Source organism: Panthera uncia, chromosome B1 (assembly GCF_023721935.1).
Source record: "Panthera uncia isolate 11264 chromosome B1, Puncia_PCG_1.0, whole genome shotgun sequence".
Lineage (NCBI taxonomy): Eukaryota > Metazoa > Chordata > Mammalia > Carnivora > Felidae > Panthera > Panthera uncia.
Window position 1 is genome coordinate 71,517,637 of NC_064811.1, and position 24,588 is coordinate 71,542,224.

Consider the following 24,588-nt stretch of genomic DNA (forward strand, 5'->3'; position numbering starts at 1 on the left):
TTTTACAAATTTTTTTTTTGTTTTAATTTTTTTTTAATGTTTATTTATCTTTGAGAAAGAGGGAGCATGTGAGCAGGGGAGGGGCAGAGAGAGAGAGACACACACACACAGAATCTGGAGCAGGCTCCAGGCTTTGCGCTGTCAGCACAGAGCCCAGTGCAGGGCCTAAACTCATGAACTGTGATATCATGACCTGAGCTGAAGTCAGAGGTTTAACCAACTGAGCCACCCAGGCGCCCCTACAACTTTTTTTAAGTTTATTTATTTATTTTGAGTGAGAGAGAGAGAGAGAGAGAGAGAACAAGAACAAGTTGGGGGAGGGGTAGAAAGAGGGAGAGACAGAATCCCAAGCAGGCCTCTGCTGTCAGTGCAGAGTCCGATGTGGGGTCAATCTCATAAACCATGAGATCATGACCTGAGCTGAGATCCAGAGTTGGATGCTTAACCAACTGAGCCACCCAGATGCCCCTACAGCTTTTTTACGTTTTTTCTCTTAACATATGATAAGCACATACAGGTCTTGAATACCAGATGCTCATCTCTTCTTTAGTCTTGCAGGTAGTTATTACAGAAAGATAGAAAATTAGTAGGTCAAATTATAGTGTGGCCTTTTGTGATTTCTGTGGAATTTTCTTTTATTGTATAAGGTATAGTATTATTAGAAATTGAAGTTTAAATTTCTTGCTATCTTGCGTTTTAATCTAGAATGCTAAAGCTTTTTGTACATAAATTTATTTTATTTTATTAATTTTTTTTTTTTAATTAAGTAGGCTCCATGCCCAACATGGGGCTTAAACTCATGATCCTGGGATCAAGAGTCACATGCTCTACGGACTGAACTAGCCAGGCACCCCTGTTTCATACATAAATTTATATGCTTTTTAAATTACTTTCATTAAAATTTTTTTAATGTTTATTTTTGAGAGAGAGAGCGAGAGACTGTGACCGGGGGAGAGGCAGAGAAGAGAGGGAGACACAGAATCTGAAGCAGGCTCCAGGCTCTGTCAGCAAAGAGCCCAGTGTGGGGCTTGAACCTGGACTGTGAGATCATGACCTGAAGTCGGATGCTTAATAGACTGAGCCAACCAGGCACCCGTGTTTTATTATTATTATTACTTTTTAATGTTTATTTATTTTTGAGAGAGAGACAGACAGACAGACAATGTGTGAGCAGGGGAGGGACAGAGAAAGGGAGACATAGAATCCAAGGCAGGCTCCAGGCTCAGCCATCAGCACAGAGCCCAACACGGGGCTCAAACTCACGAGCTGTGAGATCATGACCTGAGCCAAAGTCGGTTGCCCAACTGACTGCGCCATCCAGGTGCCCCTTATTATTTTTAAAATATTTTATTTATTTTTGAGAGAGAGAGAGAGCATGAGTGGGGCAGGGGCAGAGAGAGAGAAGGGGAGATAGAGGATCTGAAGTGGGCTCCACACTGACAGCAGTGAGCCCATGTGGGGCTCGAACTCATGAACCACAAGATCATGACCTGAACCAAAGTCAGATGCTCAACTGACTGAGCCACCCAGGTGCCCCTTAAGTTACCTTTAATTGATGGTAATGAATAATAAGTGGATTTCCCCTCACCTTTATTGATGAATACTTGACAAATAAAATTGTATGTTTTTAAAGTGTACAATGTGATTATTTTTGATATGCATTATGAAATGATTGCCAAGATCAAGTTACTTAACGTATCGATCACATACCTAACTCATTTTGTTTGCTTTTGTGTGTGTGTGTGTGTGTGTGTGTGTGTGTGTGTGGTGAGAATGCTTAAGATCTACTCTCAGCAGATTTCAAGGATGTATAAGTAGACCTTCATACGGGTCTGCTCCTTCTTTTGACCAAATACCCTTTCTTCCTTTGCCTTCTTTAGACCTGGCACTGTGGTCCTCCCCTGGAAGGAGGAGGGTCTTATGGACCGTTAACTCTGGCCTTGGCTCTGGTTCCTAACTGAGGCAGTTCTGTGTTTCTTTCCAGCCAGCCCACCTACCTGAGAGGATGGTGACCTCGCTCTCATTATAACTGCTCTCCTTCTGCAGAAGAGACATGGGCCTACTTCCCCAACTGGGCTCTTCCAGGGGTGAAGGGGTCAGGCAAAGGGTGATGGGAGGGACCAGGCCTGCAGAGGTGGATCTAGAGGTGCCTGGGAGGGCTTGCAGGGAGGGGCAGCAGGGTAGTCAGAGATGTGGAGCCAGGACCTGCAGACAGAGCTCCTGATTGATGTCTGAAATAACTATGCTGTCCTAACAGAAACACCAGTATTGAAGTATTTACAGCTAGGATGCCATAATGCCAGCAACTGTTTTTATAGTCACTGTGGTCACTTCTCTCCCAGTCCTTTTTACAGTTGAAGTGTTCAAAACTTTATCTTGCTTTTATAGGCCAACACATGTTAAAGATCTTTCTTATCCTTGAGAATAAGCAAATAATGCTTAAATAATCTCTTCTGAGAGGAAGATTAGAAAATTCTGAATATTGCCACCAGTTGTAAAATAAACCTGCTTCCTTAGGCTGCTCATACTTTTTTCAGGTACCTAGACTAGAAGATCATTTTGTGGAGTGATGTTTGATGGTATATGGGCTTTTTAAAATTTTAGTGATTTCAGTTCCTAAATACAAAGTAATTAGATATGTAGGGATGAGAATGAAATTAGCCTGGATTATATATGTGTGATTCCATACCTTGTCTCACTGGACTGGAATCATCTCTCCAGTTCGGGTTTCTCAGTCTAGGGAAATGTTCCAAGATCCCTAAAGGAACCTAGTTCTAAAGAATTAACAGGATGGATTTTAATTAAAATTGCTGTTAAATTATTTCATTGAAATACAAACAAACACAAAAGGAGCTAGTTATATACTTCTTATTCAATAGCCTTTAAATAGGTATAGAACCAAACCATATCTTACAAATTAAATAAAAACCTGTAAAATCAAAATGCAGATGAGCCTCATGATTAAATGGAACAGCAAAAACGTCTTACTGAAACCAAACCCCAGTTGCATTGTGGAGAGGAACTGCATACTGTCAGGCCTGGGTGCTTGAGTTCCCAGGCCTGTCGGCCCTGAGATGACTCAGCTCTATTCTCTTTTCAGCTGCTATTAAACCTTCCTTCATGCAGCGGGCCAGGACTGTTCTGGCCTTTTCCTGGGCACAAATGCATCACTTACAAAGGAAGACTGCTTTTCTTCTTTTTCATTCCCCTTGGACAATTAAGTATATGATACCAGTGCGATCTTTAAAATAAATGAAAATTATTATAAGGAAGTTGTTGAGAATGCATCTTCATTAATTTTGTTTAAGGATATCATTTTAAAGAACCCACAGAATTTTTAAAAATTAATGGAGCACTCTCAGATCTCTGAGAATAAGACTGCAGTTTTCTGTTCTAGAAATACTGCTACAGATCAACAGGATATATATTGTTGATGTTTTTGTTTCTATTAAATCAATAAATAACGTTTGTTATATAACCTGACAACCTTCAGGAAAAAGATTTCCTTTTTTTCCCTTGGTAAACGAAATGGTGACAGACCTTGTAGATAGGCTTCATTTGTGGTTTTAAAAAATTTATTATTATTCCCTTGCTCAAAATTTTATTTAGATTTATTCACATATTGATGAAATATCTTCTGTAGAACAAGCACTAGTCCACATGTTGTGTTAGGGACAGCTTTCTAAATACTTGTTTTCTTCTAAGAGAAGCAACTCTGTGTGTGTGTGTGTGTGTGTGTGTGTGTGTGTGTATGTGTATGTAAGAAGGAGATGTAACATGCTGACAAAATGCAATCTGCAACATCCACTTTACCCAACAAAATTAATCTCTGAAATCAAGGTTGTAAAGCTCCTGTTTTAGAATTAGATTTCTTATAAAAGAGAATTCTTTTAATGCTGTGAATTGTGGAGTCAGTGAATGGTCTTTAAAGGTCTTTAAAATTTTTTATAATTGTTTTTGTATTTTTTTCTCAGTTTATACCCATCAAAACATCTGGTATGTTCTATCAAAAATCGAGTCAGCCATTCAAATGGTGTTAGCTCTCTCCATGGCCAAATAGATAGGTTATATGATTTGTTGTTTGTATTTTACACTTGCAGGGAGTAGAAAATTCAGGTTTTGCAATCTAAGTAACAGACTTTTTATTTTTCTTTATACAGAAGGCTAGACCATCTATAATACAGGTAAATGATCCTTTTTCATTTACTTATATATTTATCCAGCACTGTTCTCTGTGGAACACTGTAATATTGCCAATAATACGTTTTATTCTAGGATACTGTAACACTTTGTTCCTACCCTTTCATCTTTGATGCCCAAGCCAAGACAAAAATGTTACAGACTGATGCTGAACTACAGATGCAGGTATCATATTTAAAAAATTATTTCCTCTTCTTACTGTGTTTTGTTTATCCCAAGCATTCAATTGTAACTTTCACTTAACAGGAGAGAGTGTATTTAGATGAGGGGCCATTATAACTTTTTAGAACTATTTAAATTTTTTCAGCAATTTTATGTTGGATGTAACACATATACATGAATGCATGTTTACCTGGATCAGGGGTTGAAAAGCCTTCTCATAAAGGGCCACATAGGAAATATTTTAGTCTTTGTGGGCCATACAGTCTGTCTCAACTATTCAACTATCTGTGTGGTAGCACAGAAAGTGTGATGGACAGTAAGTAAATGAATGAGCATGACATTATGCCTATAAAATGTTCTGTATACTGAAATTTGAATTTTATATAATTTTCACATGTGAAATATTCTTTTTTTTTCATTTTTTTCCAGTCATTTAAAAATGAAAAAAAATTGTTATTTCAAGAGCTGTACAAAAACAGGCAGCAAGCTGGATTTGGTCTGCAGGCCGTCGTTTGCTGCCCTTGCTAGAGACAGAGTGATAATTAAATGGAGCTTGGTAATTCTTTATTGAATAAAAACTTAAGTTACAGAGATTTAATTTATTTTAAATACACATTTTTATTATAAAATAGAATTGATTTTGAGAAGTCTACAAAGACATTTTGTGAATTAGCAATTCAGATCTACCTTCCTACTGTTAGTAGTAGATCTATTACTCCGTTCATCCCTCTCTCTCTCTCCATCTGTCTTTCTCTTGCTTTCTGTGTGTATCTGTATATAAGTATCTGTTTTCACAGTGACTTATCCATGTTATTGTCAATGTAAAGGTTTTCCAGAGAAAGTGGACAGTTTCAAAGAATAAAAACCATTTAACAAGTGGTTCTTAGGTTTCTTTTCCTGCTATTTTGAGAGTCATGGTTTTTACCAACTCTCCATCATGTTTCTTGTACTCTGATGACTATTTCAGTCTTAATTAGCTGGTCTCAGTCATTTTCGTGGAACTGGTTATGGGTCATATGCCTCAGCTGTTTCATTTAATTTCTTTTGGTTCAGATTGGAAAGATTTGTGTGTTTCGTAAACATGAGCAACTTGGAAAATCAGAAATAACAAAACGGAGATGCAATCAGCCTGCTCCCCACCACCCCAGGTCCAAAGGCACAGCCGGCTGCGGTCTGCACTTACAAGGACACTGAGTAATTGTGTTCTTCGATGTGATGTTCCAGGTGGCAGTCAATGGAGCCAACCTGCAGAATGTCTTCATGCTTCTCACCTTGGAGCCTCTGCTGGCCAGAAGCCCCTTCCTGGTCCTTCACGTTCGCAGGAACAATCTTGTTGGAGATGCCCTAAGAGAGCTGAGCATTCATTCCGACATTGATTTGAAAAAGCCTCTCAAAGTGAGCCCTTCATTCTATTCCTCTAAATGACTTCCAAGGTTTTCTTTAAACAGGGGTGATGAAACAGCAGAGGTCTTATCATTAAAATTACGGAGTACAGCCATTCTTAAGGTCTTTCATTTTACAATCATTTAATCACCTCCTTTTGTCAAATCAAACAGAATATCTCAACATAACATCAGATAAGGATGCCAGAGGATTACTTGAGGGATTATAGGGCTTTCTTTGTCCGTTCTCTTCAGTGAACCTGCTCCAACTCTACCAGAAACAAGCAAACTAGCAAAACTAAAGCTTCAACTAGGTAAAACTGTCAAGTCAGCATCTAGCTTTGGTTGTCAAAGATTGGAGAGAAAGAAGGAAAAAGGTAGAATAAAAAGGAGTGAAATTGTCTGGGAAGCTGTTGACCTATCATGAGCGCTCTTAGTACCCTGAAGTTATTGAATTACTGTTTTTTCTTTCCTCATGGACTATGCATGTTTGTTACCACTTATTATATTCCCAGGGCTTAACACAATTCTTGGTTACATAGTAGGTGTTTGATTAGTATTTAATGAATTATATGAAGTTGTTTTAAATCATTTATCTTTCCCTTCAGATGATTTCCAGATCTCCATTGCCATTCCTATTTCCAATTTCCAAAAGGCAGTAGGCAAGAGACTGATGGTCTTCATGCTATTGTCACCCTTTCAGAACATACCATGAGTAACATCAGTCTGCCTGGGAATTCTTCCTGGAACTTATGGGTTAGATTTTTGATATTGCAAAGGCGGGGTGGGGGGGGGGTGTCCCTTTGCCCCTGTTTTCAGTTAGTAATTCAGATGAGACACTTGTTGCTTTGTAGCATGTCTGAGTTAAATCTTCTGCTGGCATCCATAGAATCGGGGTCCTAGTATCTGTCTCTACCTTTTCTTTTGTCCTGCTCTTGGCAACCTTGAACTCACCCACAAGGGTACACTTTCTCAAATACTTTTTTTTAGCTCTGTGTCTGAGCCCTTGCCTGTACAATGGAGATGATAATAGTAATCGCTATGCATCAGACTGTTCTGAGGATTAGGTTAATAGAGTTTAAGTCCTGGCATGTAACAAACTCTCAATGAATCTCATTTGTTGGTTTGCTGCAGTTGTTACTGGGATGGTCATTGTGGGTCCAGGATGCCCCATGTAGATCTGTTTATAGCCTCTCACAGAACCCAGGTCTGTGCTTCCTTAGAATGCCCTCCTCACTTCCATAAGCATCAGTTACTGCAGGAGCCCCACTGAGAAAGATTTTTTCCAGAAAGTGTTCCTTTATCCAAATTAATCATTGCTTTTCTCTGTGTGCCAGAACATTGACCTCTCAGTATATTTGACTCTGAAAATAAAATGCGTTCTCAATTGATTATTTTATATTTGCCTCACTGCCCCAAATAGATGATAAACTTTCCATGGACATATGGTAAACTTCTGACTTCCTTTGTATCCCTTGGAGTACTTAGGAAAAATTTTGTGTGTAAGTGCCTTGTTACTAATAAGTAGATACACCTTGCAGTGTTCATTGTGTCAATATATTGTCTGTTATATATCCCTTCCTTTGTCCTGACTTTGGAAGGAGTTTGCTTTTAAAAAAAAAGATAAAACATCAAAGAGTTCCCTGAAGTATTAATTCTGCTTTCATTATTTTAAGGTAATCTTTGATGGCGAAGAAGCAGTGGATGCTGGCGGTGTCACAAAGGAGTTCTTTCTTTTACTGTTAAAAGAACTTTTGAATCCTATCTACGGAATGTTTACCTACTATCAGGATTCAAATCTCTTGTGGTTTTCAGATACTGTAAGTTAGTGATATTGCAGTTAAACAGATGGATTGAATTAAACTTTTCTTTTTGTGGTCAGACCGATCTCCTGACTTCTGACTTTGCCAAGGGGAGCATAACAAAGATAATTTAAACAATCCAATAGGGTATCTAGTCTTCATATTTCACTTGTTGCCAAGATCTCATGTTTTGTCACTCATCAGCCCCATTTCCCTTTCTAGTAGTTAAGATCCCAGGTTTTGTTACTCTTTGAAGGGTAAAAAGAACACAGTGTGATAAAGAAATGGGTTTTATGACATGTGGAAAGTGGTAGTCAAATATGTCTTAGCTTAATAATAACAGTGGTATGTATGTGTGTGAGTACTTCTACAGATACATACACACACTGTATTTTTGGAAATTCAGTAGAAGAGCTAAACTTTCAATGGCATCCGTTTTTAACCAGACTATAATTTAGTTCTTGTTTTCTTTTTTTTTTTATTTTGAGAGAGACAGAACAAGTGGGGGAGGGGCAGAGAGAGAATCCCAGCTAGGTTCTGTCCTGTCAGTGTAGAGCCTGATGCGGAACTCGAACCCACAAACTGTGAGTTCATGACCTGAGTCAAAACCGAGAGTTAGATGCTAACTGACTGAGCCACCCAGGCATCCCTAGTTCTTTTTCCTGTTGGAGTTTTCTCCCTAGATCTCCACTGTTCTAAAAAGGTAACTATTACCCACACGTGGCCACTTAAATTTAAATTTTATTTTATTAAAATTAAATAATATGTAATGGGGAGCCTGGGTGGCTCAGTTGGTTAAGCATCCAACTTCGGCTAGGTCATGATCTCAACAGTCTATGAGTTCGAGCCCTGTGTCGGGCTCTGTGCTGACAGCCCAGAGCCTGGAGCCTGCTTTGGATTCTGTGTCTCCCTCTCTCTCTCTGCCCCTCCCCTGCTTGTGCTCTGTCTCTCTCTCAAAAATAAACATTAAAAAAAAATTAAATAATATTTAAGATTTATTTTCAAAGTTGTGCTGGCCACATTTCAAGTGTTCAGTGGGTGTAGCTGGTGGCTACAGTATTGTATAGCACGGAATAGAATGTTTCCATCATTGCACGAAGTCCTATCAGATAGCATTGCTTCAGAAGATTATATGCTATTGTCTCTGTCTCTAGATGGAGCTGTAAATGCTTAATGTTCTTTGCATTGAATTTTTTGGTGGGATAATTGAACTTTTGTCAGGGTGTTTCTCTGCTTCAGAAGGTAACTAAATATTAATGGGGTCTTTATTCTTCTATACCGAAAGTATTCTGAGGTAAATGGCAGAGTGTTTGGAGGGCTGCAAGCACTGCCTTTCTTTTTAACACATTTGTATGCATATTGAAAAGTGTTTTGTAGAGCACAACTGGTTTCACTTGATCGGCATAACCTGTGGACTAGCTATCTACAACTCCACAGTGGTTGATCTCCACTTCCCATTGGCTCTCTACAAGAAGTTACTGAATGTAAAGCCTGGCTTGGAAGATCTAAAGGAGCTGTCACCCACTGAAGGAAGGTACAGAACTAAAAGATAGGCAGATTGGTGTGGGGGATTGCTCTGGCTACCTGTGGCACAAGGATTAAAGGTTGAAAATACCTCACGGACAAGCTTGAGCTTATCAAGACATAGGGCTAGACTCTTAAGACGCAGATGCACCACTCCTTGCTTGAAGCATTGCTGGTGGCACCCCAAGGGCAGAGGGGAAAAAAGGAAAAGGGAGGTCATAGTTGCCCAGGGGTACCAAATAATCCCAACCTTCCTTATCCTGAACAAAAAATAAAGACTTAGAGACTCGTCATGGTCCAGAAATACAGAGGGAGAAAGTATTGAAAAGGGAGCATTAAAAAGTTTTTTAATTGAGATATAATTCAAATACCATGGTACTTATTTAAAGTATAAATTCAGTGACTTGTAGTATATTCAGATTGTATAGCTATCACTGCAGTTGTAGAATATTTTCATTGCCTGAAAGAGAAACTTGGTGCTCCTTAGTTGTCATCCCGTCTTCTCATCCCCAAGCCCTAGACAAGAACTAACCTAACTTTCTGTCTGTGTAGATTTGCCTGTTCTGAATATTTCATATAAATGGAATCATATAATCTATGGTCCTTTGTGTCTGGATTCTTTCAAACCCAGCATGTTTTCAAGGTTGATCCATGTTATAACATGTGCCAGTACTTCATTGCCTTTTATTGGCAAGTAATATTCCATTGCGTGGATATATATCATGTTTTATTTATCTGTTCATTGGTTAATAGTTGATGGAAATTTGTGTTGTTTCCACTTTTTGGCTATCATGGATGATGCTACTGTGGACATTCTTGTACAAGTTTTTGTGTGGATGCAAGTTTTCATTCTGCTTGGGTGTATACCTAGGAGTCGAATTACTGGGGCCATATAGAAGCTCTGTGTTTAGTCTTTTGAGGAACTGCCAGACTGTTTTCCAGAGTAGTGGAGCCATATGTATGTATATATATGCCATATATATACATACCCATTTTAATGTTTATTTATTTTTGAGAGAGAGAGAGACAGAGCATGAGTGGGGCAGGAGCAGAGAGAGAGGGAGACACAGAATCCAAAGCAGGCTCCAGGCTCTGAGCTGTCAGCATAGAGCCCGATGCGGGGCTTGAACTCATAGATTGCGAGATCATGACCTGAGCCAAAGCCGGACTCTTAACCATCTGAGCCACTCAGGCACCCTTTGGAACCATATTTTTTTGTTGTTCTCTTTCTGGCTTTTAAAACCCCTTTTCTTCTGAGTGTTTCTGCCTTGATTTTAGTTAGCAGAAGATCACATATATTTTAAAAAACTTGTTTCTTTGGATTTTTGTAAACAGTATAATCCTTTGGCTTCAATAGGAAGGAACATCCCCTTTTCTAGAAAAGAGTACTGATTTTAAGATGGAGACAGAGGAAGTGTGATTTCTAAGGTACCCTCTGGAAATGAGAATGCCACACCACCTGTGTTGGACACTACCACTGAGAAACCATAAAGGATAGGAGGGATGCGTGCACAGAGAGGAAGAGAAAACTTTAGAAGGAGTTTGAAAAAAATAGTAGAGGAGACCCTGGCAGGGGGTAACTGAAGGAAAAGGCTAGAGAGTAGTTGAAGTGTGTGCTATATACTTTGCCAGCCTGGCTAAGGATAGATTTCAAGTAATGATTTTGGGTGGTTAAGTGGGAGTGGATTTAAACTCCACACTAGGAATTTTCTTCCTGGGCCACTCTTGATGGAATTGTCAGACTTGGAGCTCACTAAAGAAGAAAGTGTGAATGAGGTCTGGTTACAAGGATGTATTCTCTTGAAAGCTAGGATGTGAACGTTACTGGCATAAACATATTTTTGTTTTCAGGGTACATGTTTGTGTTCTTTAGTAAGACAGACAGTAGCGTGTCTTTACCATACAGAGCCCCTTGCATTAACAAGTAAGCCATTACGATTCCTACGTAGATAAGGTGACTTTGTGGCTTTTTTATGATGGAAGGTTATTCTAATACATGTGGATGAAGACATTCTGTAGGGCCACTGCAGTACCATGTTCTCATATGGACTTCCAAGCAATACCAGGGTTAAATGAACACAGGTATGTCAGATCTAAATCCATCATCGTTTCTTCACAAATCCAGTAAGAAATGTCAGTGGGAAAAGAGAACAATTAATCAATGTCTTACAGGTCTACTGCCATATTTTTTTTTTCAGGTATAAGTAACACAATTTTCTGTCAGTCTGGATTGATGTTTGTCCTAGAATCTTCTTTTAGTTTTTCCTTGCAAACAATTTGGATATATGACTGAGGTAGAAACACTGTTGCAGTATCTAACTTGCCTCTTTTCATTTCTCCATTATTCTATGATTAGGAGTCTTCAAGAACTTTTAGATTACCCTGGGGAAGATATTGAGGAGACTTTCTGCCTCAATTTCACGGTAAGGATTTCCACAGTTTACTTCTGATTGTGGCATTCTCTTTCTTTGTGCTCACAAGTCATAATTAACATTTAGTTTTTCTCCAAATCAAAGAATAAATTCAGGGTCTCCTCTGAACAGATTTTATTTTAGTTATAGTGTCTTGAATGTTAAAGGAATTGAGTAAATATGTTTAATAAATGAATGAATGATTCATCTGTGTAAAGTTACTGAAACATTAATCCTCTTTACTCTTGATACATAGATTTCTAGAATTGATATCATTTTCTCTTTGATTGCATTTATTGGCCACTGCATGTCTTAAAACACAGGATATCTTTTAAGGTGCCAATGTTTTCTGAATCAGGTTCTTTCTCTTTTCCCAAGAATTTTCTGTATTATAAGTAGTGATTAAGCTACATTTGTTCCTAAAGCTTCTCGCAGTCATTTGGATTCTAGAAAGATAAGTGGTGAACACAATTGACACATCTCTTTTTTTCCCCCCTTAAATATAGATTTGTCGAGAAAGCTATGGAGTGATTGAACAGAAGAAGCTGATACCTGGGGGAGACAAAGTGACTGTGCGCAAGGAAAACAGGTTAGTCCTGACCTCGGACTATTGTAGATGTTGCTACTTTATTTCTCTGCACTTTTAAGACCAAGATTGAAGTTAATCCTTAATCCCTTCTGCAGAGGAAGCAAGGGTAACAGAGCAAGAATTTGCAGATTGTAATTAATTTTTAATATTAGAGGAAGCACAAGACCAAGATTCAGGAGATAACTGTTGTAGATCTAAAAAACCAGACCTCTTCTTGCATCCTTTCACATTTTTAAAGACAGCTAGAAGATCATGTGGTCTCATGTAACATTCAGTAACCTTCTCTGTCATGTTAGCCTTCCAGACTAGGAAGCCTCACCTTTGGGGAAAGTAAGTACCCAACAAAAGTGGCTTCAGATGATGAAATTACCTTGACTCCAGGAACCTATTATAGAGGCTACTCTAATGTCAGGTAGGGGTTTCAACCAAAACTCAATAAGAATCTCTTGGAGCTAAAAGTACTGTCCTTTTGTTTTCTGCATAACATTGGTATTTTGTTAACAGCTTATGATCCACTTTTTAAAAAATAAATAAACAGGCTTATAGGGGCAGTTGGGTGGCTTAGTTGGTTAAGCATCTTGACTCTTGATTTCAACTCAGGTCATGATCTCAGTTCTTGAGTTCAAGCCCTGCATCGGTGTCTGTGCTGTCAGTGCAGAGCCTGCTTGGAATTCTGTCTGCCTCTCTGCCTGTCCCGGCTTACGTGCACTCACACTCTCTGTCTCTTAAAAATAAATAAATAAACTTAAAAAAAACAACAACAGCTTATATATTCCATATAATCTGATAATATTTTTAGAATTAGGAAATTTATGGCAGATCATAGAGGGGAGTTTTTGGCCCAGGAGATTTCTCTTTTAGTTTTGATGATTGTTTTATAACCTATGTATGTAGGTATCTGCCTTTAGTTTTTCAAAGGATGAGTGAGCTTTTGTATCAGGTTTCAGACAAGATAATGTGTGCATCATTTTTTAGAAGCTAACAATGGGCTAGGCAGGAGGCCCAAGGAGGGGAACATTCAGAATGTCTTTATGTTACGATGAGTCATCATAAAGCTCTGTGTTTGACATACTGGGTTGGGCAGTGGTCTAGTGCAGGCATAGGCGATTTGTGATGTAGTCTGCAGTCGACGCAGTTGGGACTTACAGCTCTTTCATATCTTTATAAAAGCATTTCTCTTAAAGTACTTTTTGTCTCTGCTTTTTTTCCCCTCTCTCTTTCTGGGTGAGTTTTTCTCTCTTCGTGTCTCTGCTTCTCTGTCTGTCACCTACTATTTGTCCTTATTCAATAGACATTTCTTTGAATCAACAATTGGATTGAATAGTTCAGAGACAAGCTACGCAGGAATACTGAAATATAACATAGTTTGTTTAGGGTGTAAGCTGTTCTCACATGCAACTGTATTTCGGAAGTGAAATAAAAAGACTCATTTGGGTGGTTGAATCTGAAGGAGTTCAGAGAAATCAACTTGGACAGATGTACCTGTGCACTCGGGAGGACAGATATAGCATAGAGCTAGGTTAGGAAGCCTACTAAGATTGAATAACAGATAGAGGCAGAGACCACAGTAAAAAGTGAAAGGTGCTCTGTAAAGTGGTGGCTAAATCTTTGTTGTTATTTCAGGGAGAGAACAGTGACTGAATGGAGCGTGGGGGGCATTGCTGGGGGACTTCATTTGGAGGACTCACACTAGCTTAGCCTTGGGGGTTAGTTTGTAGAAGTCTTTGGAAATTAGGTGTGGACTTCACTCAGCAGGTAGTAAGACACCACTGTTGGTTTGTGAGCAAAGGAGTTGCATGATAGAAATAGGTTCCTAGGACACTTTCTTTTTTCTTTTTCTTTTCTTTCTCCACTGTTTATATCTGTTGCTGACACATACACACTCATGGACAATGCTTAAGCCCAGGAGTGGTGCTGAGTCAGTGTAGAAGAACGTGCTTTTGTTTACAAGGCATGTGGGTTCCTGTCCTCCTCCTTTGCACTTGTTTGACTCTAATTGACTTCAGGGATGCTCCTACAACACATTTTTCAATAAGGATGTTCTGATGGCACACAGTTTCCTTAAAGGAACGATAATACATAAATTTAAGAGAGTAAAAAGAAGGAAACCCACATCATTCTTTCACTTGTATTGTGAAACTCCATTATTCTATTACCATGACGTTCTAAAAAGTAGCTTCAGAAGTGTTTAGGTCTTTGTACAATGCAGACTGCTATAGTTTTAAATATTGCCGGGCAGAGTGTGGCGGATCCCTGCTTTGATCGCCAGTATACTGTGTTTGAGTTTAAAGTGTGGAACAGCTTCTGTCTTTGGTGAAGTTTAGGTTTTGGCTTTTCTGGGTCACTAGCACTCATTGAGCACATAGCGAACTCATCCATGCTGTTTTAGGCGCTATTTATTGTACATGGCTTTGTACTTGTGTCGGGAGGCAGACCTTGTTTCTATCACATAGTTACCTATTAGAGAAGCTTCTGAGAACTTAGTGTGATTACTGCCACATTGCTTAGTATCACTGTCATGGTTAGGGACAACTAGAGAGACATGAGTGAATTTCTATTCTTTTTATTTTATGCTGCAAAAGTAGAAATCATATCAGTAAAACATTTTGAGATCCTGGTAAGAAATGTTGTGTACAACTGTGCAAAATTAATCATAGCAGCTGTTTTTTCCTTTTGTCTATTATATGTCATAATCTCATCAGAGAGGATTGGGGTCCTTTTGGTTATTTATTAGATGGGTCTAAGAAAAGTAGATAAAAGAACTATATAAGAATAATACCTTCTGGATTTTAACTTGGGCAGTTGAGTACACAGATACTGCTCACATTGAAGTTATTTTTATTGACTTACCAGTTAGTTATTTGCTGTCACCGCTGCCCTGGAGGAAAATGCCAGAAAGGTACCAATTCTTAATTCATAATTTATTGTATTCCATTTGGTCTTAAAATTGCATTCTGCCCTTGGATAAGAGCTTCAGACAGGCAAATGAGTTACAAGCATCCAAGTAAAAGAATATCCGTGGGTGATTGCTGGTGGCTACACCCTAGTCAAATCTTGCCACAGCTGGTAATCACATCTGGATAATGACCACTCATGGTTAAGTATTTCTCATACTGTGTAACATGGTGTTATTACCATTAATGAAAAATGTATGTATCATTCTAGATTCCCCCAAATTGACTTCAATTTAATGTAGTCAAATTAAATGCAGTTGATGTCTTCCCCCATTTCTGTCATACCGAAAAAGGGATGGGGAGCGTAGTAAAAGATCACACAGTGAGGCATGCCAGGCTTAAAGTAGGTGCTCCAAAGAGCATCCTGATTCCATAGAAAGAACCTGAGAATAAAACTCATACACAACAAACACTTCCAGCTCCTTAACATCTACTGAAGTTAGGACTGCTCAAAGACTTGAGTTGATCTCTTCAGATGGTCTCTAAGAGGTGTAATCTTTAAGATCTACCTTGTATTTGCATTGGGCTGTTACGGGAATAGCAGATGGTTAAAACGCCAGTAACATTTCTTGAGTACTTAATACTTGTCCAGCACTATACTAAGTACTTCACATGTAATCCTCTCCACTTTACAGATGCAGAAACTGAGCCACAGAGAGGCATAAGTAACTGTTCAAGGTTACACAGCTAGAAATCTAGGATTCAGGGCCAGAGGCAGGATTCAAAGCCAGGCATTTTGAGTGAGAGCCTGTGCTCCATAAATGTCAGCAAATTGCCCCATAGATGCAAGACCAGAACTTGAGTTTCCATCCACCACCCCCTCCCTAACCCAATATGAAAAATGACTTAGAAGAGTTTGCTGTTTTCCTTTCAGGAACACTATGCAGTTTAAAAAAAAAAAAAAAAAGTTGGCTTAGGTAAAAACGTACTATATATGTGTAAAATTATATGTCTGAATTTTTAAACTTAGCTTGAGACGATGCTTATATTTACCATATTATTACAAAGCCCTCATGGATACCTTTAATAATGACTACACAGTCTGCCTTGTGAATGTGTGTGTTCTGTTCTCTCACTTTGGGGTATTTGGCTTCTATGTTCTTTTTTCTCTCCTTCCTCCTTCATTTTTAATAAGACTTTTCAAGCATCTTTTGTGTATAAAGCTTTCTTTGTTTGCCTTTAAAATTGCTTTTTTAATGGATAATATCCCAAGGATGAAATTGAATTAGTGTATATCATTTTGAATCAGTTGATAAATGTTTTTGCTAAATTGATTTTGCTAATGAATTATATACAACTTACACGTTATCATCAGTGTATGAGAGTACTCATTTTACCTAATCCTTATAAGCACTAAGTATTCTCCAAAAAAAAATAATAAATTATCTTGCATTTGTAAAATTTGGCATTTCTTCCACACAGTCTACTTTACATATTCTGCACAGCTTTGATGCATTTTACTGTGAATTAGATAGAAGTGGACAATATTGTGAATGTACTAAATGCCACTGAATTGTTCATTTAAATGGTTAATTTTATGTTATGTGACTTTCTCCTCAATAAAAATTGTTTGTGTACATGTTGTGTGCACGTGCAAATGTGTCTCTGTGTCTGCCTTGAGTGTTAACTCTCAGGCAGGGAGAACTGCTGTGTCATGCTTAGGATGCGACACTTTTCTGCGTAATGCTCTGAGAGACTGAATTGAATGTGTAATGCATGTTGCTTTTCTTTCTGCCAGTTATTTTGTGCTTTAGTGACAAATTTGGGCATGTAATGGATTAAAAATGGTTTCTGAGTGATAATGTTTGACCCATCTTAAAGGCAGGGTATCCTGCTAGACGTAAACATCCAAGTTTTATGGCTGTCGGAGAAACTATCAAATGAGCAGTGCAGGAAACAGAGGGTAAACATCAACTCAGTTGGGAAACGGTGGAAATTGACTGACATTGGTGAAAGGCATCGTAAACATCCCTGTATCCTGGGAAAGTGGCCAACAGTGGTGTGACTAGTAGCTAGAAAACCCTACAGCTAAAGTCTTACCATAAGTGGAAGAAAGACTGCTGGCCAGAGCACTCGGCTGGGAATGCGTGTATTCCAGACCTCGCTGGAGCCCTGGTCAACCTAGTGCTGCCCTCTTGGGATATGTCTTTCTGCCCCAGGCAGGGTTGCAGTATTTCCTCTTTTTAAAGTAGTCTGCTGATGTCCTTTATGTATTTCTGTATTGGGACTAAATGATTTTCGTATGATTTGTAGGAACTCTATATTACATTAAGACTATTTTCTGTAAATTGGACTCCTGTTTGCTTTTGAAAATGTGGAGTGCTTGTGTTTAAATTTTTATAATTTATTAGTTTGTGTGTTGTCATGTCTGTTACTTCTTTTGGTCTTATATTACTAATCTCAGCCTTCCCCTGCCCAGTAATTGATAAATACATAATGTATTTTCTTCACTTAAAAAAAATTTGGGGGGGACCTGTACTCTAAGGTGAAAGCTTGAATTGTTTCAGTATGGCTGGTTTCCTTAGCTATTCATACAGGTGAACATTAGGTTAATTATATTAAGGTCCAGATTCAGTTTGGGTTTTGATTTGATTGTGATAAATTAAAAGTTAATTTGGGCATAATTGTCACTTTTGTGATATTCAATCTTACCATCCAAAGACCTTAACATTTCTTTCTTTGTTTTTCCTTTTCACATAGGCTAGACATATTTTTTGTTAGAGGTTTTTATAAATATTTTGATTTCTTCTTTCTATTCTGAAAGTGTCTTTTCATTTATACTGATCATTATTAGTACCTACAAATAGTTAATGGCTTTTGTATATTTATCCGGCAGCTGGTCAATTCCTCAAACATATTCAGTGTTAATAATTTTCAGCTGATTCTCTTGGGTCTTCTGTATATAATTACATGAATGCAAAAAAAATTTTCCCCAATAATTACACTCCTTATTTGTTTCATTCATTTTTTTCTTTTTACTAGATGGACCTAGAAAAATATTAAACAAGTCTCTTATTTCTAGAGATAAGAAATAAATACTGAGTTTTATTAGTTTTTTTTTTTTTTTTTTTGCTTCTATTAAGATAATCTTTGACTTCTTATGTAAATATGTTATTTTGATTTTCTCTTTTGGTTGGCCTGGCCCTAAGGATGATTAATATTACATTAAGGTTTATTTAACTCTACTATTGCTATTAGCAACAGGTCAGAGCTGCCTTCCAGTCCTTAAGGTAAAGCAGTCTCATTTCGCTTCTGCATAATTTTAACCCTTAAAAGAAATGGAAGAAAATGCATTTCAGTTTTTTATTTTGGGTGTGTGTGTGTGTGGGGGGGGTCTTTAATTTTAAACTATTTTTTCTTCATTCAGAATGCCCAAATGTAAAGTTGAAGTAGGCCTTTTTGTATATTTATAATATCACATTAAAAGTCTTTTATCTCTTCTGGGAGGAATTCAAAACCTGATTTTATACTGAGGAAACCAAAACGAGACAGTTTATTGAATTTCCGGTTTCTGAATTAAAAGCCACATTCTTCTCTGATGAAGAATCATAAACTTAAGAATATAATGTTGTCTATTTTCTCCCCTTTTGTACCTGGGGAGGGAAGGAGGATTGAATTTCCAATCAGTGTCTTTATCTTTATCTTTCATGTAATAATAAAACAATAATAAAATAATAATAATAGCTGAATTTCTTGAAGCACTGAGTATGTGTCAGATACTAGCCTACACTTTGTGTATTAACCTGACTTTTCATAATTGTGAGGAAGGGACTGTTACTATCCCCTTTTATAGAAGGAGAAACTGAACACAGACCAACTGAATTGCCTGAGGTTCATTGCTTACAAGAGGCAGAGCTGGGATTTAATTCCAGGCAGAGTATTCTGAGTCCTTTTGTTTTTTGAAAATAGTTTTATTAACACTACAGTGGTAAACAACTTTATGCTTGTTTCTTTGTAGATCACGGAGTCACACAAAATTCAAAACCCACAAAGAAGCTAAAAGTCTTTACATTAAATGTGTCCTTCCTAAAAATCCTTAACTGTATGTCAGTCTGTCCTCAAGCAGTAAAATTTGAATATGCACCATTTTTTATTTAATATGTCACATTTACATAGCAAAATAATGAAGGCACAGCTAATACAAGCAAACTTAAACCCTTCTACTTCTGAGCTGGGGGTGGGGACACACACTTGGATTGGTTCTTCAAGTATATATTTTTTCCAAACATTAGCTTCGTTGAAGAGTTCTGGTAATTTTCACAGCTACATTCTAAAAGCTACATGACAAAAGACTTCACAAGGATCAAACTACATAACACTGAATACACATGCTTTACAGAATTGGCTACATTCTACATCTTTTCAAGTAAATTAATATTTCTAGAATGCTAGGTAAAAGGATTTAATACTTAAACATTTTGGGTTTGTTTTTTTTACACCTTTGTAAATAGACACTACCAAGAAAACACATAAACATGAGACTGTAAATAACAAACACATATGTTGACAATATTATACAGGTTATACACCCTCCTTCTCAGAACCATGTTGCTTCTCTAAATTCAAATATTTAGAACATTCTTTAGAATTTGAAGTGGCAGTTTTCCAGGCCTCATTAAGCAGTACTGTCATGATCTCCATCACAGGCTTCCTCCATTCATCACTCTTCTCTCAAGTGTAAAGCTGATGTCTGGGTTACAAAAGCAAAGTCTTAAGATGAGAGTCTTGGGTTCTGCTTTTCCTGCACTGGAAAATGTCCAGACTAAAGAAACTGAAGAATTAAACACTGAGAACATGTTCAGTCTTGGCCTGGGTGTTCCGTGTGTAGTGTGATGGCTGTGGGATGAATAGGTTTCAAAGTGACATTCTTTACTTCACATCTACCTGACACCCTTACTAAGCCTCAGTTGCAGTCCTCACAGAAGAGATCATGAAAAACTCATTTTAAATTTAACTCGTTTTCCTCAACACCTTTTGATATATTTACTGTTTCAAAATGAAAATCAAATTTGAAACGGGCTGGCCAGGATCTGATTGCTTCAATTTAATATTAGGAATGTCAGTATTGATTCGTTGTATTTTGGTCCCAAACCTGAGCCTTATTTTTAAGTCCACCAATATTCCAAAAAAAAAAGAAAAGAAATAGGGTATTTGTTTTCGGCGTCATCCTCCTCTTCAGAATCTCTGCCCCCGCTTATTTCTTGGCGTCATCAGACACCGCAGAATGGGGACCCTCATCTTTGGCAGTGGCCGCCTCCGCAGCAGCCTCTGCCGCAGCTTCCTCCTCCTCCTCCTCCTCCTCTTCCCCCTCCTCCTCATCCTCGTACTCTTCCTCGTCGTCGTCCTCCTCCTCCCCTTCTAAGGTCCATGCACATCCCTCCATCTCACCGGTGAGCTCTTGGATCTTGGCAAGTAGGGGCTTATAGATGTCGTTATACTTTTTTTCCAGAGCCTGAAATTCCTTATCAAATTTGGCTTCTATCTTATCGCACCGTTTCTGCAGCTTTTTAAGGGCCAGGACTCGGCATTTCACCGAATTAGGCAGGCTCTCGATAAAGTCATTTTTCGGCTTTGGTGCATTCTCTGCTGGGGTCTGGGGCTCCTCGGCCGTCTGACCAGCCGCGCTGTCGGAGTCGCCAGCCGCGCTGTCAGAGTCTCCCCCCTGCGCACCGCCTTCCGCCATTACCTCCTCCGCTGCGGCCGCCTCCGCTGCCGCTGCCGCCGCCGCTGCCGCCGCCGCCTGGCTTGCCTCCGCAGGTCCCTGGTTTTCCGAGTCGGCCATGTTAACAGGAGAAGCTGCAGAGGTCTAGGGTGGCTCCCGCAGAGACCTGCACCCGAGCTGCACCAGAGAGATCTTGAGGATGCGGCAAGTGGCGGTGACGTCGGCCGCGGCAGTGACGTCGGCCGCGGCCCCGCCCTTTTATCGCCAGCCCTTGACTGGCTCTCTACAATCAGCTGATGGTCTTGCCCCCATACTGCGCCAGCTTCCCCCTGTTGCTACCCTGCCATCTCCTTGGCACTGCAGCTGACGTCAGAACCTGTTTCTTGGATACTCTGCCCCCAGTCTGCCCACATACCTTCCCCCCTGTTAAGCTGGGCTGGGAATGGCAGCAGTACCCACGGCCCCCTTTCAGGAATTGCTTCAATGGCCTCAGTCTTTCTCAGTTTGCTGCTCTATCCCACTCAGGTCCTTGTATACAACTGTCAGTGTATCTGTCTTGGCCTTTGTCTGCACGGCCCCACAACTGGCGTTGGTTGGGTGTCTCTGGCTTACTCTTGTGGAGTCAGCTTCGATCACCTCTCAGATTCCTATGAAGTCCTGTACAGAAAGCGAAGGCACTGGAGAACTAACTGTACCCCTCTGGGGTCCTGGGTGCATGTGTGTGGAGAGGGCAGTTTGCATGTCCATCTGCCCACTTAACAGCCCTTCTTGGTCATTCCTCAGTTTAGCGGCCTATGTATTGGTGGTAAATCTTCTCTCAGCTAACTGGATCTTGGAAACCGTTTTGTAGCCATTTGGATAGGGAATCTCAGGACCGTTGGTATTCTGGAATGTGTTCTAGAAGTTCCCTCAGAAATCTTTGGCCCGTGGGCAGGAATAAAGCTGAAGGACCAAAGAAAAGCAAGGCCTTAGAAGGTGTTAGAAGCCTTAGGCCCAGGGTAAGGGCAGCATCTTATCCATGTGAATGCATGTATTAAGTACTGTGGTTTATGGGGGACACACAGACACACATGTGTACACACAGACATTGTCCCCAAGGCACTCCATAGTTCAGTATCTGCTTTGTGGTCTTGCTGGGGATTTGTATCTGAGAGCATTTTTAAAAGGTCTTAAAAAGGGAACTCTCCTTCTTTAAGAGCAAGGTGAGTAGTCATTTTATTTTACTTCCCTACCTTGCTTATTAGATAGACCAAAGTGATAGCTTCTTGAATAAGGATGAGGACACACATTTTAGGTATGGAGGAAGACAAATGATCCTTCTTGGTATTTCTTAGGAATAGTTTCAAATTCAGCATTATTGGTTTAAATGCTTCTCTTTCACTGTACTGGAACTTGCTGAAGCTCTTCCATCAAGCATATGAATGTTAGGAAATTACTTCCTAAAGTACAGTTGGTGCTATCTTGTGGTTTTTATGAGTATTAAATTAGATAATAATATGTAAAGCCCTTAGTGTTGACATGTAGCAAGCACTTGATGTATTTGAGTGTTTTTTTTTAGAAGTTAATTACATTCATTAATATGCAGAGATAACCTGCAATAATATTCCTTTTTAGAAAAGGACATTTTTGGGGGTGCCTGGGTGGTTCAGTCAGTTAAGCCTCCAACTTTGGCTCAGGTCATGATCTCATGGTTTGTAGGTTCGAGTCCCACATCAGGCTCTCTGCTGTCAGCGCAGAGCCCACTTTGGATCCTCTGTCTGCCCCTCTCTCCGCCCCTCCCCTGCTCCTACTCTCCCCAAAATAAAAACAAACATTAAAAAAAAAAAAACGGATATTTTTGTGCCCTTCCCCAAAGAACCTTTTACAAAAAGCCCAGTATATTCCCATTAGCAAACATCCTAGTTTTTTAAATGTATTTGTGATTCTTATTGTGTATTTTACTTTCTTATTTGTGCTTCAGATAATTTACTTTCTTCTTTTTTGTTACCATTTGTAGTGACAGGTCTTATTGTTAAGGCTGAAATTCCAGTTTAGCTGAGTTTAAATGTGATAATACATCTATATTTAGTTGGCTGACACTATACGTATTCCACGTATCACGTTATTAGTGGAAGAGAGATAATAAAGTATCCCCTAAATTGAGAAGGCACTCAGAGACCAGAAAACGAAGGAGGCCACTCCATGCAGTTTACACAGAGTTTTATTCAGGGTAACTTACTGATGAGGGATCCGGTGGTGGGCGAGCTGCAGTTATTCTCCGCAAAATCTAGATGTTAGTCCCCTGATTTTATAGAGCGAGGAGACAGGTAGATGGGCGTTATAGTGAGAGCAAAGGGTTCCCATATACCTATATAAATGGCTTGCGTGCACCTGACAGCTAACCTATAACTTGTGGAACCATCTGTACATCAGGAAGGGGAAAGACCGTGTTATCTCTATCAGATTCATAGGAGGCCAAAACAAGCCTCCCCCATAATTTTAAGGTATGTGTGTTAATCTCCAAGGGCCTGGAACACGTATTCCCCGAGAGTAGTCACTGAGCAAACGTGAACAAGGTGGAGGACCAAAGATGGAGTCAGTATTGTCAGCAATCCTACACATATATTCCATTTATCATCTCTTAATGGTTGCATTTACCTTGAGGTTAGGAATGCTTTCTCTCATTTTAAAGGTAAGGAACTTGGAAACAGAAAAATAAAGTGAAATATTCTGTTACTGTATGTATTACTTGATTGACAGAATCAGAGGCAGAAACCAGGCCTCTGATTGTAGTGTAGAAGTTGTGACAGACTCCTGTAGTGTAGAAGTTGTGACAGACTTTTTATAAAAAGCTAGAATTTTAATAAAATCCATTTGACTTCCTTGAGTTGGTTGAGACAAACAGGATGTGCTCATCTTACAGGAATTTTATTTTGCCATCTTAAAAAATCTTAAACTTTAGTGTTAAGCTAGGCTACTTTTTTCAAAAAGGTCTTTTGTTGAGATATAATTTATTATATTTTACATAAAAATACAATTTAATTATTAATTTATGTGTAATAAAATTTGTCCTTTGCTTTGGCAGATACAGTCATGTAAACACTACACTGAGATGTAGAACAATAACATCATCCCAAAAAACTCCTTCATAGTCCTTCCCTTGTCAGCCCTGCTGACCACTGATCCATCTCTAAAATTGTTTTTTTCCCAGAATGTCCTATAAATGGAATCATATGTGTGTGGACTTTTGAGTCTGGCCTTTTTCACTCACCATAATGCATTTGAGATTCATCTGTGATGTTGTGTACACTAGTCATTTTTTTTTCCTTTTTATTACTGAGTAATATTCCCATTTGGGCTGTTTCCAATGTTTTGTGATTATAAATAATGCTGCAGTGAACATAAGTTTTTACTTCTCTTGGATACATAGCTACAAGTAGAATTGCTTGGTCATATTTTAAATGTATATTTAGCTTTTTGAGAAAGTTCCACAGTGTTCCAAAGTGACTATACCATTTTGTTTTCACACATACAGTAAGTAATGTATGAGTTATAGTTATTCCAAAGGTATTTGGTATTGTCGGGTTTTTCCCCCTTAATCTAATAGCTGTGTATAGTATCCTAAACGATTAATGATGTTGAGTATCTTCCAATATACTTATGTCATTCATATGTCTTCTTTGATGAAATATCAGTTTATATCTTTTGCCCATTTTCTAAGTTGAGTTTTTTGTTTTCTTATTTTTTAATGGTTTTATATATTTTAGTTACAAGTCCTTTGTGAAATATGTGTTTTGTAAATATTTTTTCTAGTCCATGGCTTAGTCTTTTAATTTTTTTCAAAAAATAGAAATTTAAAATTTTGATAATTTTTTTTTTTCTTTTATGGATTGGGCTTTTGGTGTCATGGCTAAAAGATATTT

At 38.7% G+C, this 24,588-nt stretch overlaps 2 protein-coding genes across 3 annotated transcripts in view; one reads left to right on the forward strand and one right to left on the reverse strand.

The window, feature by feature from the left end:
- The window catches only part of HERC3 (HECT and RLD domain containing E3 ubiquitin protein ligase 3), a 110,436-nt gene that overhangs the window by 74,633 nt on the left and 11,215 nt on the right, over window positions 1-24,588 (forward strand). For both annotated transcript variants that reach the window (XM_049630871.1, XM_049630870.1), the window contains 7 exons: window positions 4,161-4,184; window positions 4,276-4,365; window positions 5,587-5,757; window positions 7,421-7,564; window positions 8,914-9,080; window positions 11,427-11,493; window positions 11,988-12,070. In XM_049630871.1, the coding sequence (XP_049486828.1) occupies window positions 4,161-4,184; window positions 4,276-4,365; window positions 5,587-5,757; window positions 7,421-7,564; window positions 8,914-9,080; window positions 11,427-11,493; window positions 11,988-12,070 (746 nt within the window). The remainder of the gene's footprint in view (window positions 1-4,160; window positions 4,185-4,275; window positions 4,366-5,586; window positions 5,758-7,420; window positions 7,565-8,913; window positions 9,081-11,426; window positions 11,494-11,987; window positions 12,071-24,588) is intronic.
- Window positions 19,091-21,525, reverse strand: NAP1L5 (nucleosome assembly protein 1 like 5). The gene has a single exon (XM_049630873.1). It carries the CDS (start codon window positions 20,804-20,806, stop codon window positions 20,219-20,221), a length of 588 nt encoding a protein of 195 aa, XP_049486830.1. The 5' UTR covers window positions 20,807-21,525; the 3' UTR covers window positions 19,091-20,218.

Excerpts from the sequence above, each read along its gene's own strand:
- NAP1L5 (XM_049630873.1), bottom strand. The coding sequence starts at position 20,806 with ATGGCCGACTCGGAAAACCAGGGACCTGCGGAGGCAAGCCAGGCGGCG.